Source organism: Columba livia, chromosome Z, assembly GCF_036013475.1.
Source record: "Columba livia isolate bColLiv1 breed racing homer chromosome Z, bColLiv1.pat.W.v2, whole genome shotgun sequence".
NCBI classification, from domain to species: domain Eukaryota; kingdom Metazoa; phylum Chordata; class Aves; order Columbiformes; family Columbidae; genus Columba; species Columba livia.
Genome location: NC_088642.1, coordinates 29,761,844 through 29,775,736, shown reverse-complemented (window position 1 = coordinate 29,775,736; position 13,893 = coordinate 29,761,844). Strand labels below are relative to the sequence as shown.

At 39.9% G+C, this 13,893-nt stretch overlaps 1 protein-coding gene across 5 annotated transcripts in view; it reads right to left on the bottom strand.

Moving 5' to 3' along the window:
* Positions 1 to 13,893, bottom strand: part of KIF2A (kinesin family member 2A) — a 56,753-nt gene that overhangs the window by 2,878 nt on the left and 39,982 nt on the right. For 2 of the 5 annotated variants that reach the window (XM_065045267.1, XM_065045269.1), the window contains exons 14-20: positions 13,127 to 13,331; positions 8,357 to 8,467; positions 6,170 to 6,237; positions 4,760 to 4,873; positions 3,829 to 3,979; positions 3,296 to 3,397; positions 259 to 394 (exon numbers count right to left, since the gene is read on the bottom strand). In XM_065045267.1, coding sequence (XP_064901339.1) covers positions 259 to 394; positions 3,296 to 3,397; positions 3,829 to 3,979; positions 4,760 to 4,873; positions 6,170 to 6,237; positions 8,357 to 8,467; positions 13,127 to 13,331 — 887 coding nt within the window. The remainder of the gene's footprint in view (positions 1 to 258; positions 395 to 3,295; positions 3,398 to 3,828; positions 3,980 to 4,759; positions 4,874 to 6,169; positions 6,238 to 8,356; positions 8,468 to 13,126; positions 13,332 to 13,893) is intronic. The other 3 variants (XM_065045270.1, XM_065045271.1, XM_065045268.1) reach the window with 2 other exon arrangements.

The window sequence follows — 13,893 nt, the reverse complement described above, 5'->3', positions numbered from 1 at the left end:
TGCAGGATTGGATTTATACTTGAGGTAAAGCAGAGGTTTTTCCTTTCAAGTAGGAGGAACTGAGCACAGATGGGAACTTGTTCTCATGCAGCAGGATAGAAGTTCCTTCCACAGGACATTACAGGGCAGTGTAAGAGGGAAAAGGACCCTAAACCACAACCACACTCTTCTGTTTCTCATCATTATTACTGCAAGTCTCCTTGGCATATGAAAACACATTGCTAATAATGCACACAAAAGTGATTGAAAGCAATCTACCTCTAAGTTCGGTCAGAATATCGATTTTTTGCTCTAGAATTGCTTCAAGTTGAGTAGCGTAGGAATCCACATCATAGTCTACTTCTTCTGTCATCTCAAGAAGAGCTTTTTCATCTTCCAGCCATCTAATAGATTCCTAAAACAAACAAACAACAAAAAAGTTAAAGCCAACGCCAAAAATTAAAGACAAAGAACCAAGCTAGACCTTTTCTCAAGCTGACCACAATTTTCCTTTCAAGCCACCTCACTAAAACAGGTTTCAATCCTAAAATGAAATCTTATTCCTAAATCAGAAAAACTGAAACCTTATTCCTAAGGTAGCAAAGTGGCACATTTCCCACATGGTTTCCTAATTCTGGTGGCCATAACACCAACAGGTAAACACCAGTGAACGCAGTTCTCTTCAAATTCAGAATACTAGGTGGTTGTAAAGCTAAGAAACTCAGAGAACAGAACTTTATATCACAGTTATTTCCCCTTAAGCACGTATCAAACTTGAAGTCAGACTTTCGTTTTAAGTATGGGCTGGTTGCCACTGAGTAGAATCACAGTGGTATTGCTACACTCAAGGAACCAAGACAATTCTGTCCATAACAGAAGCCCACTATTGCATGAGCTATCTTCCCAGATAGAGAGAGTACTTTAAAGGTTGGCTAAGTCAGCTCTTCGGCATCTTTGAACTCTGAATATTACAAAAAAAGAAAAACAAAAAAAAGTCTTGCAGTAAAGAAGCGTGCGACCAGGAGCTTAGAGCTTACAGCACCATGCAAAGCTGTGATCAGGAGAACTGAACCCATTGGAAATACTGTGATTTAAGAGAACCAAAGCAGCTGACATGCTGCGCCTGAAATACAATTAAGTCTTCCCCTCTGTGCTCAGTAGCCCAAGTAATATTGAAAGCTCAGTCCTAACCCCACGTATGCTTTCTGCCTTTCTGGAAAAATGAGCTCATACTGGGATAGGATTCACCTCATCCAGTGTAAAATCATACATCCAAGACACTAAGGAAAATCAACACCTCCACAGCACTATTTACTCCATTGACCTATTCTAGACATTTTTGTTAGGAATGGATGTTTTGTATTGGCAGCTTCCAGAAGAAAGCTGACAGAAGACAAGTTCTGGCTGGTGCAGCTGGTAGATTTTGTACTGGTCCAGCTCACCCCCACTCACAGCATAAACTAACAAGCCACGCTGTGAGCGAAGGGAGCTGAGGTTTGCACACGTTTCCTTCCAGCGGCTGCTCGGAGGAGAGCTGATCTCCAGCAGAAGGGCAGATGGACACAAAGAGGCAGTGACATCTTAAGCTAACACAGTTCATCCCTCCAGAAGTCACAAGCAGTAGGACACAGCTACAGCATATGGCAGGTGACTTTCACACTTCTGCATGTTTTACTTCAGGGTTGATGTTTCATTATAATGAAATCCTTACATTTGTTACAAAATGCGATGTTTAGCATCCTACTGAATCACAAACACACCTCAATGTTCCACTAAGTCAGACACCTAAACTGAGATGTGCGTATTCCCTACAGGTTTAGTGCTCTGCTGTTCTCTTAGTAAAATAAAACAATTTAGAAATCTCTGACAGCAGTGGAATGACAGTATGATATCCCACAACTTCAATACTATGCATTTTCATGGCAAAAGATCTGGACAGGCTGGAGGAGGGGGCAGAGAAGAACTTCATGAAATTCAACACAGGCAAATGTAGGGTCCTGCACCTGGGGAGGAATAACCTCAGGCACCACCACATATTATGACTGACCTGCTGGAAAGGAGTGCTGCAGAGAAGGACTTGGGAGCTCTGGCAAACAGGCTGACCATGAATCACAGAATCACCGAATGTTAGGGATTGGAAGGGACCTCAAAAGATCATCTAGTCCAATCCCCCTGACAGAGCAGGAACACCTAGGTGAGGCTACACAGGAATGTGTCCAGGGGGTTCTGAATGTCTCCAGAGTAGGAGACTCCACAACCTCCCTGGGCAGCCTGTTCCAGCGCTCAGTTACCCTTACTGAGAAGCAGTTTCTTCTCATATTTAAGTGGAACCTCTTGTGTTCCAATTTGAACCCATTACCCCTTGCCCTGTTGGTTGTCACCAAGAAGAGCCTGGCTCCATCCTCGTGACAATCACCCTTTACGTATTTATAAACATTAATGAAGTCACCCCTCAGTCTCCTCTTCTCCAAGCTAAAGAGACCCAGCTCCCTCAGCCTTTCCTCATAAGGGAGATGCTCCACTCCCTTCATCATCTTTGTTGCCCTGAGCTGGACTCTCTCCAGCAGTTCCCTGTCCTTCTGGAACTGAGGGGCCCAGAACTGGACACAATATTCCAGATGGGGTCTCACCAGGGCAGAGTAGAGGGGGAGGAGAACCTCTCTTGACCTACTAACCAGTCCCCTTCTAATACACCTCAGGATGCCATTGGTCTTCCTGGCCACAAGGGCACAGTGCTGGCTCATGGTCATCCTGCTGTCCACCACAACCCCCAGGTCCCTTCCCCCTATGCTGCACTCTAATAGGTCATTCCCCAACTTATAATGGAAGCTGGGGTTGTTCCTACCCAGATGCAAGCATCTTTCCTATGAAGAAAGATGGAGAGAGCTGGGTCTGTTCAGCCTGGAGAAGAGAAGGCTGAGAGGGGACCTTATTTATGGTTACAAATATCTCAAGGGTGGGTGTTAAGAGGATGGATCAGGCTCTTTTCAGTGGTGCCCAACAACAGGATGAGAGCAACAGGCACAGACTGAAGCACAGGAGGTTCCGTGTGAATATGAGGAGAAACTTCTTTACTTTGAGGGTGCCAGAGCACTGGAACAGGCTGCCCAGAGACCTTGTGGAGTCTCCTTCTCTGGAGACATTCAAACCCCATCTGGACTCATTTCTGTGCAATCTGCTCAGGGTGAACCTGCTTTAGCAGGTAGGCTGGACTAGATGATCTCCCAAGGTCCCTTCCAACCCTAACAGCTCTGTGATTCTGCAAAAATCCAAACTCCTGGATTAGGATAAAATGAAGTACAACTCCATCTCTTACCTGGAAGACAGCTCTGTGGTCTTCTAGAACTTGCTCTTCCATTTCTACCATTTGTGACACAGCTTCATGGAAAGTAAACAACTGTGGAGAAACTTCCTCCTCCTGAAAACAATATTTAAGCTTGTCAGTCTGGAAAGAACTGTGGTTATAGGATACATAATGAATGTGATCCATCCCATCACAGAACACAAAAAGAAATATGCAGAAAGCAGAACCTGTGATAACCAGAATTTAATGCTTTTAACAATAAAATCTTCAGAAATGAGAGCAATATATAAAGAAATGTTCAAAGAGTTAAATTTAGTTCATGTTTTGTTTTGTTTTTTTGTGGGTATAGGTTTGTTTGGTTTCGTTTTTTTGGAGGGGTGGGTTGGTATGGCAATTAACATAATCCTACGAAGTGACAAGGTGAAGAAGCATATTCTGTTTACTTAATGGTCTTGCTAACAGGCTATAAATAAACATTAACCTGGATTTGTTCTGCCCCTGTCTTTACCATCACCTCTTTCCACCTAATGCTGTAAACTACTCACATTTTGTTCACAAAGCAGTTTGAGATCATCTCTCTGAGGAGAGCTACCCACACCCCACTGTGTCTCCAGGTCGTCAATCTGACTGGGAGCGTGGTGTATAACGGGACGGGCATCTCCTGCTGTACTGGGATCGACCGTCAGCTCCTTCACCCTGCGAGCACAGAATGTTTCATTTGGAAATCAGTAACTTCCTGTGCAAACGAGTCTAACCAAAAATAAAGCTCTATGGGTTTATGCGCAATTAATCCATTTATTAAGGAAGATGATGATGTCAACTTCACAAATTCAATGTGCTTTCACTGACAAAAGGTTGTTTCTCCAACTCCTAAAAAGCGTGGACCATCAAATTTCAACTCCTTGTAGGTGCATTAAACCCCATCTTCTGGCCAAAAGCATTCTCTGATTGAAAACTTCCTGTTCTTTAACAGCTAAGAAGGCAAAAATCTTCAAGTCTGTTAAGTTTAAGAACATAGTCTTCATCTCTTTAAAGAGAAAAACATTTTTTCCAAGTTGTACTTATTTACTACAATGGAGACTATTTTTCATTCAATGCCAGAGGGATGAGAAGTTTTTAAAATAGACACATATGAAAACAGTTTTATTTTTTAATTAGAGATATTCAAATTACCCTAAACACAAACTTGTCATATTTGGTCCACTAAATGTACAAAGGTGACATCACCATTTGTTTTAAAATGTACAAAGGAAACTATTATAGCAAGCCTGGATACAGAGTGTGGATGTTTAAGGAGGGTGAACAAAATACTGGGAAGATGATTGCAGATCATGCAGAACCATCGCCTGCCAAACAAAATAAAAACAAAGTATGTGTGATTCAAGGCAAGGAAACTAATGAAAGGTTGGTCCGTAAAATTACATTGCCAAAAACAAAACTTAAAAATAAAGATTCCATGTATAGAATGAAGTAGACCTGGTGATTGAAGGAGAAAAGTCGTCATACTCATAGGAAGGAGAGAGATCAGAGCGACTGCCACTACCCTGTGAGAAGGGAATGTCCGAAGGACTAATTCCAAATTCCTTTACTCTGCAGCAGCAAAATACAGCAGCAAATTAAAAGAAAATGTTCTTACAAACACAGTTAAAATGACAACACTTTGTTTAGCATACTTCTTTAATAGTTTAACAATAAAACTATTGGTATATTAAAACATAAGTGTGCCAACATGTTTAAACCTTCTACAAACAGAATTACAGATCATGAACACAACTGAACAAAATCAGTACTGCTGATTTGCAGCAGACTGTAATAGCGGTATTTTCAGAAAAGTAGTTCCAGATTTCAGTTCTACATTCAATATTCCACTAAATGGTTCCTTTGAAAACATCGAACTACTACAGCTACAAAACTTTAAATTCTATTCTGTCCTTTCTGTTACACTGCACACACACTGGTGTCCAGCATCTAAAATATAATTGTACTACGAAAGTGATATTGTGCTAGAAAAAATCAAAATACTACACAAAACACATGAGTCATTTACTCCACAGGCTGGTCCAAGCCAGGCAGATGTGCTACTAGTTCCCTCAACCCAGGCACAGAAACATCTGGATACCAGGAGGAGCAGGCACTCGGCCCCCCTGGCAGCCCACAGTGCCCCCGGGCGACGGCCCGGGGTGCCCGGCCAAGCAGGGTCTCCGGGTCACAGCTGTGACTGCAGGGACAGGCGGGGCCTCACCACCTCTTCTCCACAGACATTAAACAAAGAACTGAGCAGGGGAAGGCACCTTTCACACTCACCGAAGAGATGAACACCTGCAGCAAGCGGTACAGGTCTCAAAGGTGATGATTTCTCTACACAGTTTATAAAGTCACTATTGGATTAACTGACTCTCTACTTAGGGGTCTCAGAAACTTGCCTGAAGTCAGGAAGTATAAAATTTCATCTGTATCTATGAAACAGACTGGCAACTGCATGCAGTTCCACCAGGGGGATGAAAAAAAAACCAACACATCACAGAAGGGTATTTCAGCTAACACCTCAGGAATCATCCCGAATACAGACAACCCTTATGCAAGAGATGGTGCCTCCAGAGCTGGGGCAAAACTAATAGTAGCATCTCCAACATTCCTTGCAAGCCACTTTATCCATCTTTGGGTAATGGCTTAAAAGTAGTTGCTATTGACTCCATTGTAATGGTCATAAAGAATAACAAATTAAATGTAAGCCTGGATCAGTAATTTGGTTTTAATCTTATTCAGAAATGCACATACGAGAAAATTATTCAAGTAACTAAAATAACTATACATCATGGAAAAACACTATTCTAAATGTTGGTGATCAACAGACAGTATAGCTATAAGCAATAACATTTTCCATACCTATTTGCGTATCTCAACGTATTTAGAGTGTTTTCACATGATGCCATCCCCGGAGAAATCGTAGCGATCTGGAGAAAATAAGCCACCTGTTAATGAATTACTTTGTACAGTTTCATTTGAGATCTTCTACAAAAACGGTCTACTACATACATCTGTCCTTATCTAATGACATCTTATGTGGCAGATGCATTCAGCACCCCCAGCCAAAGCAGCACCAGTCTGGTCCAGGCTCCAGAGGAAGTGAAGGAGGAGCCACGGCTGGGCCAAGAGCTCCTGTCACAAAAGCCCCAAGGAAGCAGAATGGCACACGGACGTTGCGGGTGCAGGGAGTCTCCTGCAGACCTTTCCCACTGTGTGCAACATGACTATGAGCCAACCACTTTATTCAATAAATATGATAGCCTGTGTCAGCCTACTCTGAGCTCTCCCTGCTAAATAAGCCGGCTGTATGGCGATGATTTTTACTACTCACAGATCAGTGCATAAGCCCAGTTTAAGTTTCATATCAGTCATTTATTTTAAGTCAATTCATACTGAATACAATGAATCACCTAGAATTACACAGTTGTGTGATTTTTTTTAACATGCTCTCTGCTTCATGTTACTTAGTAAGCTCTGTAAAGTTCTGCCCGTATTTACCAAAAGCAGTTACACACTACACTGAACATCTGTGAGATAAGGTCTAGTTCGCACTTTGCTGAGAACAATGTAGTTGGCTGGGGAGAAAATTACAACTTCTAGGCTAACGAGAAGACACCACAGACATCTGTGAAATAGGGCCTGTCCTGCACTTTGCTGCAAAGGGAAGGATTCATTCGGACAAAACAGCACCTTCAAGGCTATGGATTATAAACAATAACTACAGTTAAAGAAAACAAAGGCCCATCTAAGATCTATGAAATAGAACCAATGAGAAGCAAGAAGACCCGAGACTCAAATATGGCTTCTGGGCTGAATCATGGTATGAATGGTCTGCAAAAATACAAAAATACAGGGATTTCTGTGCTCAGCTGGGACCTCTGTACAGGCACCCAGCTCGAGCCAGCCCTCCTGCTATTCTACTCCATTAAATTATTTATTTCTATGAACTCTGATGCCTGAGAGTTTGCTTTGGGAGTTCTAGGATCCAGACTCCAGTGTGACTGGACACCAGGCCTCTGGAGGGAAGGTCAGCAGCATTCAACTTGGCATATTTCCTCCATGCAGCAAATGACAGAGTGAACCTGCTCGCAAACTCTCTTAAGTCACACTCTTCTCTGGGTGATCTAAACATTACAGCAAGCTGAACCCTAAATCGCTCATCCATGGCACTTAAGGAGACAGGTGTCGAGTCAAAGCTACAATTTATTTTTTTTTTTAACCACACCCGGAACATTAAGAATTCACAAAAATTCAGTCAATTTCCCCCATCTCACTGTCTCGGCAACATAACATGTAAATGCAAAACTCTAACTGAAAAAATAAAGACTCCTCAAAATGGGAAATATGCTACTCAATAGAAAGTGAGCCTAACATATCTGGGAAACAATTACCAGATTATTTATAAATACATATATATCTTTGCAGGCTGTTCTTTAGCTAACTCAGAGAGTAATTTCCAACAGGCTAACTTTCCAAACCTTCAGCAGTGTGGATATAGTAGTGAGAGATGCAAAATCTAGCTTTCTGATCCTGCAGAGCATTTATGAAGTTACAGAATCATAGAATAGTTCCAGTTGGAAGGGACCTTTAAACGACATCTAGTCGAACCCCACTGCAGCGAGCAGGGACATCTTCAACTAGATCATGTATGTCTCAGTGGGAAATAAAGCAATCCTGTCTTTTCATCAGAAAACTGAAGGAGAAAAAAATACTAATAAAAATGCTGTTTTGCCACCATTTTCAAATTAGAACCATACCTAACAGCTAAAGGGAAGACTAGGCTGCCCTAACACCATGGTTTTAATGTTGTGGTCAGCAGACTTCTCTGTCTTATAGACTAATTAATTCTAGGGAGCCTGTGAAAAGTAATGAACACAAACAAGCCTAGCAATTGGTGTCCACTGCAGAGAGTTCGCATTTCCATAAGGAGAAATGTTAAGGATGCACAAATAAAAACAGCTGGATCATCATCATCAATTCTCTGTCCTTTCTGCCATCTTTTCTTTTTGTAATGGATAGAACAAACAGTTAACCAAACCAACTTACCATACAGGTACGGGAGTTTTCTCCTATGAATGAATCTCTTAGCACCTGAGTAAGTTTACTTGCTCTGAAAGGTGTGTGAGGTTTATTTCGGCCTAAGGCTCTAATGCACTCCTGAAAGAACAAACAAGTTTATGAATTTTTGTCTAACATGGGCTGAATAAATATAATACAAATGCAATTCAAAATCAGAAAATACATGCTTTAGATAAGCTGCTGTCCCCTAAAATAGCATTAAAATTTACCATTAGAGTTTGTGTTCGAGAAGTGCTAGGCTTTCACCTCTCCCTAATTTCAGTAGAGAGGTAGGAATCTGAAAGGACTTGGGAGCCCAAAAACTTTCTGAATTTCATACAGAATGTTTCTATGTGTTGTAACTAACGCCACCACCAAAACAAACCAGAAAATAATGAACTTAAGTGTCCAGACTAACAATTATTTCTCATTATCAGCTGCAAAAGCCTGAATGATTCACAGCCTCCACCAGCAGAAGCAGTGTGGACAGAGACACATGTTCCATCTATCGGTTGAAGGCAGTAGCTTTGCTTCTGGCCCTACCACTGACTTTCTTTACAGCTCAGAAGAAAACAAACTTTCTGAAAGCTTCCACAGGTCACATACCTCCTACTGATGTACTCAGTGTTGGAAGACAATTGAAAACCTAAGTCATTCTCTCCATGTGAAAAAAAAAAGGGGGGATAAGGTCTCTTCTTTCACTCACAAGGGTGTGGGGCTAGACTAACATCTGCAATCGGTTGGAGAGTTTCAGTGAGAAATACTGTACAGATGTAATTATTATTAAATTACTATAGAAGTTGGAGCAGCGACTAAATATAACAGTGCAAACCAAGACCACTTTTTCCCACTCGGAGCCCTAGCATCAGAAAATAAATTACTTAATAGGCAAAGAAAGTTTACATTTAAATGTCTATGTTGTTGTCATCATTGTCATATTTTGATCATTAATTCCAGTTTCTGACTTTGCCTCAGTACTTTGTGTACAGGCATTTCTTCAGATGCATGGCTTCCTTGGTAGAGTTTTAACACACGTACATACAGGACTTCTTCAAACAGCCACACTTTAAAGCTTTTCAAATCATAACTTTGCATTTAGTCGGGCTTTTGTGCCACATGGACAGTTCTACAGCAGTTCAGCTAATCCTCCTGCTGCAGCCATATCCCTGTGGCCTTTTAAAATTTCCTAGAAACAGTGTCTTCCAAAAGCCAGGCTAGAAACTGTGGGATGATAATCTAAGAAAGCACTGCAACTGCGAAACAGAATAAAACAGAGCTAAACATGGGATCAGAATAAAACTGCACTGATACAGAACAGAACCAACACTAGGGCCAGCCGGCTTTAACTAAAGTGATTCTTTAAAAACTCTCATCAGCTGAATTTTATAGAATGGACATGGCTCAAACAGAAAGACTGAAGCTTGCTGAATGTGAATTTCACTCACAAGTGCTAAAAAAGATTTATTTAAAAATATTTATTTATAAATATTTTATATATAAATTTATTTTTATATATTTATATATATATATTTATATATATATTTATATTTATATATATATATAAAAATATTTATTTAAAAATATTTAAACGTGAGCAAGGTGGTGAATTCCTTGCACCTTCTGAATTTGTACATTACACTACACTTAACTAAGGAGAAAAGCAGATTAGGCATGAAGTGGGTAACAAATTTTCAACAAGTCATGTTACAGACCAAAACCAGTAACAAATGTGCATGTTGAGTTATAGATATGGAAACCAATAAGTTTAATAAAGATATTTCAATTTACTATAATGATTTTTAGTTTGCTTGCTCCTGAAAAAATAGAATCGTATTATCTCCTTATTAGTAAAATGACTGCAGGACACTGCCAGCTTCTAAATTAATGGAGTTTTTAACTACTTTTGCTTTTCATCACAGCTCAGAAAACCCGGGAACAAAAATTAGGTTGGTGCAAAAGTAACTGTGGTTTTGGACCACGAATTTTAAATCATTATAACTAGGCTCAAACACATCCTTATTAATCAAAATAGGAACCATTACAATCAACACATTTTTGCCAAGGAGAAATAGGTTTGTTTGTTCCCGTAGCATAAAAATCTGTGCTTTGGGATTCAACAAACTCTTGGAAAGCATTTTCTGCATCCTGCTGGGTGTGGAAACGTTTTCTCTGCAAAAAGTGTCTGAGAGGCTTGAGAAGCAGCAGCCAGTTGGCGAGAGGTAAGGGGAATACGATGGATGAGGCAAAACTTTGTAGCCCAATTCCTTCAACTTCGGAAGCATTGGTTGTGCAATGTGTGGTCCAGCACTGTCGTGGAGAAGAACTGGGCCCTTTCTGCTGACCAATGTCAGCTGCAGGCACTGCAGTTTTTGGTGCAACTCGTCGATTTGCTCAGCATCCTTCTCAGACGGAATGGTTTCGCCAGGATTCAGAAAGCTGTAGTGGATCAGACTGGCAGCTGACCATCAAATAGTGACCATGACCTTTTTTTGGTGTAAGTTTGGCTTTGGGAAGTGCTTTGGAGGTTCTTCTTGGTCCAACCACTGAGCTGGTCACCTCCAGTTGAAATGGTTTGTTGTTACTGCATAGAGTAAGAGAAGATGATACTTCAAAATGATGATTTTCCTGATTTTCAGTCAGCTCATGAGGCAGCCACTTATCAAGCTTTTACACCTTTCCAATTTGCTTCGGATGCCAAACAACTGTAGAATGGTCTTTGTGAAGTTCTTTGGCAATTTCCAATGCAGTTGTAAGAGGATCAGGTGTGATGATTGCTCTCAGTTGGTCAATGTCAACTTCCCATGGCCACCATTACGCTCCTTGTTTCCAAGACTCTTGTCTCCTTTGTGAAACCTCTTGACACAGCCCTGCACTGTCCATTCATTAGCGGTTGCTGGGCTAAATATGTTGTTGATATTGTAAGTTGTCTCCACTGCTTTGTAACCCATTTTCAACTCAAATAAGAAAATTGCTCAAATTTGCTTTTTGTCTAACATCATTTGCATAGTCTAAAATAAATATAAACAGCAAGTAATAAGTCAGTAGCAAAAAAAAAAAGAAAAGTGGGAAAAGCACATTAAAATTATGTATAACATAACCACATTTACTTAAGAATGTATCCAATATCAAATGGCAAATTTCAAAAATGCAAAAACTGCAATTCCTTTTGCACCAACCTAATAGTACATTAAACTGCTAAAAACTGGAGAACAGGCAGTTTACAGAAATAACTTCCTGGGCCAAAAATCTGAACAATTTAAGACAGGACTGATATCCACATGCAAACAGTAAGTCTTGGATAAGCACCAAAGACCACTTATCAGAACATACTAATTTAATTCAAACTTTACAGTAACTTCAAGGGTCTTGAATACAAATGGAAAAAGCTGTGTCATGTTTTGGGGGATAAATGGAAAATGGAAAGCTAACATACGACTGAGAAACGTATAACTTCTTATACCACTGTTTAGACCTCTCCAAACCTCCACGTATTTTTATTTCCCCTTCCCATATAATTTGGGTCACAACCACTAGTATGGCAGCAGCAGAACCTTTCACTATAATTAAAAAGATAAGCTGTACGAAAATGAACTAAGTATGTTGTATGGCTATTGCACTGAATGTACTAGCCAGTACAAAATCAAGTAAACTGAAAAAAAAAACAGAACAAAACCAAAAACAAACCCTAACCAATCAACCAACAGCGAAACAAACAAACAATCCCCCCCCCAAAATGATTAGAAAAACCTGCTTTATTCAACTATTACACATTTAGAAGAAAGTGATAATGTCAACATAATGTTGCTTGCATGATCTACTTTGATGCTAAATCAAAACAGGCCACAATTTCAGAACTGCTGCTTCCCGTTTTTCAACATGCCACACAATTTTGTAACACATCATAGGTTACAATTTTGTGTTTTGCGAGATATGCTTAGAGTCAGATAGAAGTCTTCTCCCACATTTATACTGGAGATAAACAAGTAAGCACAGTGATTTTGGCGGTCAGGTTCTTTATATAAAACTGCAGTGCTGGTGCTGATAGCAGTGAACCCAAGCAAAACTACACAACAACAGAGAAGTTCTCCCCAGGTAAGACCAAAAAAATACTTTCCCTGTTTAGACTGAACCTCTTTTAAGCACTATAAAACACACAAACAAAAAAGGCATATGAATATTTAAATAATATGCCTTAGCTCTCTTGATGTGTCCTGAATTAATGTATGAAAATCTGACAAGTCACTGTATCAGGCCATTTCCTGTCAAAAAGAGTAGTCAAAAATGGATTCCAACTTTCAAGGGTTATTTTAGTCTACTTGCTAGCTCTTTCTGGATACATTGCTGCTGTGTTTCTTTAGTGAATTAATTAACAGCAGTAAATAAATATGTTGTAAAGGTAATTCTATTTTTATAAATAAAAAAAGAAATAAATACAGAGATCAGCAAGAATATTTCTAGCTAGTATTTCAGACCTTGAGTACCAAAGTCCCCCCAAAGTACCTCCCATTTTAGAGGACAGGTTTTTTTTTTTTAATTTAAATACAAGCTGACAGTACAACGTTTATACAATGTTTCTACTTGGCAATTACCAAGTGCTCCTTCAGGCATTTAGAGGAAACATCATTACATTATTTTACCTGTCACATCAGAAGACAATGTAGACAAGCAAAGCCTCCAAAACCACTCATTTTAATAGTCATTGCTATTACATGCAGAAGGCTTCCACCTACTCAAAGGCAATGGAAACATTTCAGTTACCTTGAGTGCTAAAAGGCTCTTGTTAATTTCTGCACCTTCCAGTCGGGTCTGCCTATCAGCACTGGAAGTATCTGCTCCTCTTTCATTGCCAGCCAAATCAATCAGAGAAAATTTACCATGTAATTTCCCTTTCCGTCTGAGAATAATCTGAAACACTGCATGGCTTCGAGATGAGTGTGCATTTGCAGATGTCTGGCCAGATGTCCTTAAATAAAAGGAGAGAAGGGAAGGACATGTGAAGAGGCGAAGGACCATACATGCTAAACACACTAACCTTAGAACGTCAGTTTTCTCAGGGCAGAGTGCTGTGTTTTCTTACATGTGTTGACAGCATGTCTAATGTTCTTGTGGATACTAGATTTACAACCCTAATAACTGGATGCACATAGTACAATTATACCTCTTTTTTCATCTCTTGAAACAGAAACGGTATATTAGTAGCATTTAACCTCCCTTTTAATATCAAGAATAAACAGATCTTCAAAGATTCAGATTATCAGAGAGCTTACATGTAAAATGCTGATGGCATTTTTATCTGGTCAGGCAGCACTCTACGCACTAGGCTAATTTTAAGAACAATGAAGCTGGGTTCTTAAAAAAAATATATATATAAATAGATATGTATATATACGCTTAACCATCTCTCACTATGAATCAAGGCCTTTTAGAGCAGAAGAATCTGGCAGTATTCCAGATTAAAAATGATTTGAATTTAAGTCAGTAAGCTGCTTACATAATGCATGCAGTTCACATCCTTTAGAAAAATC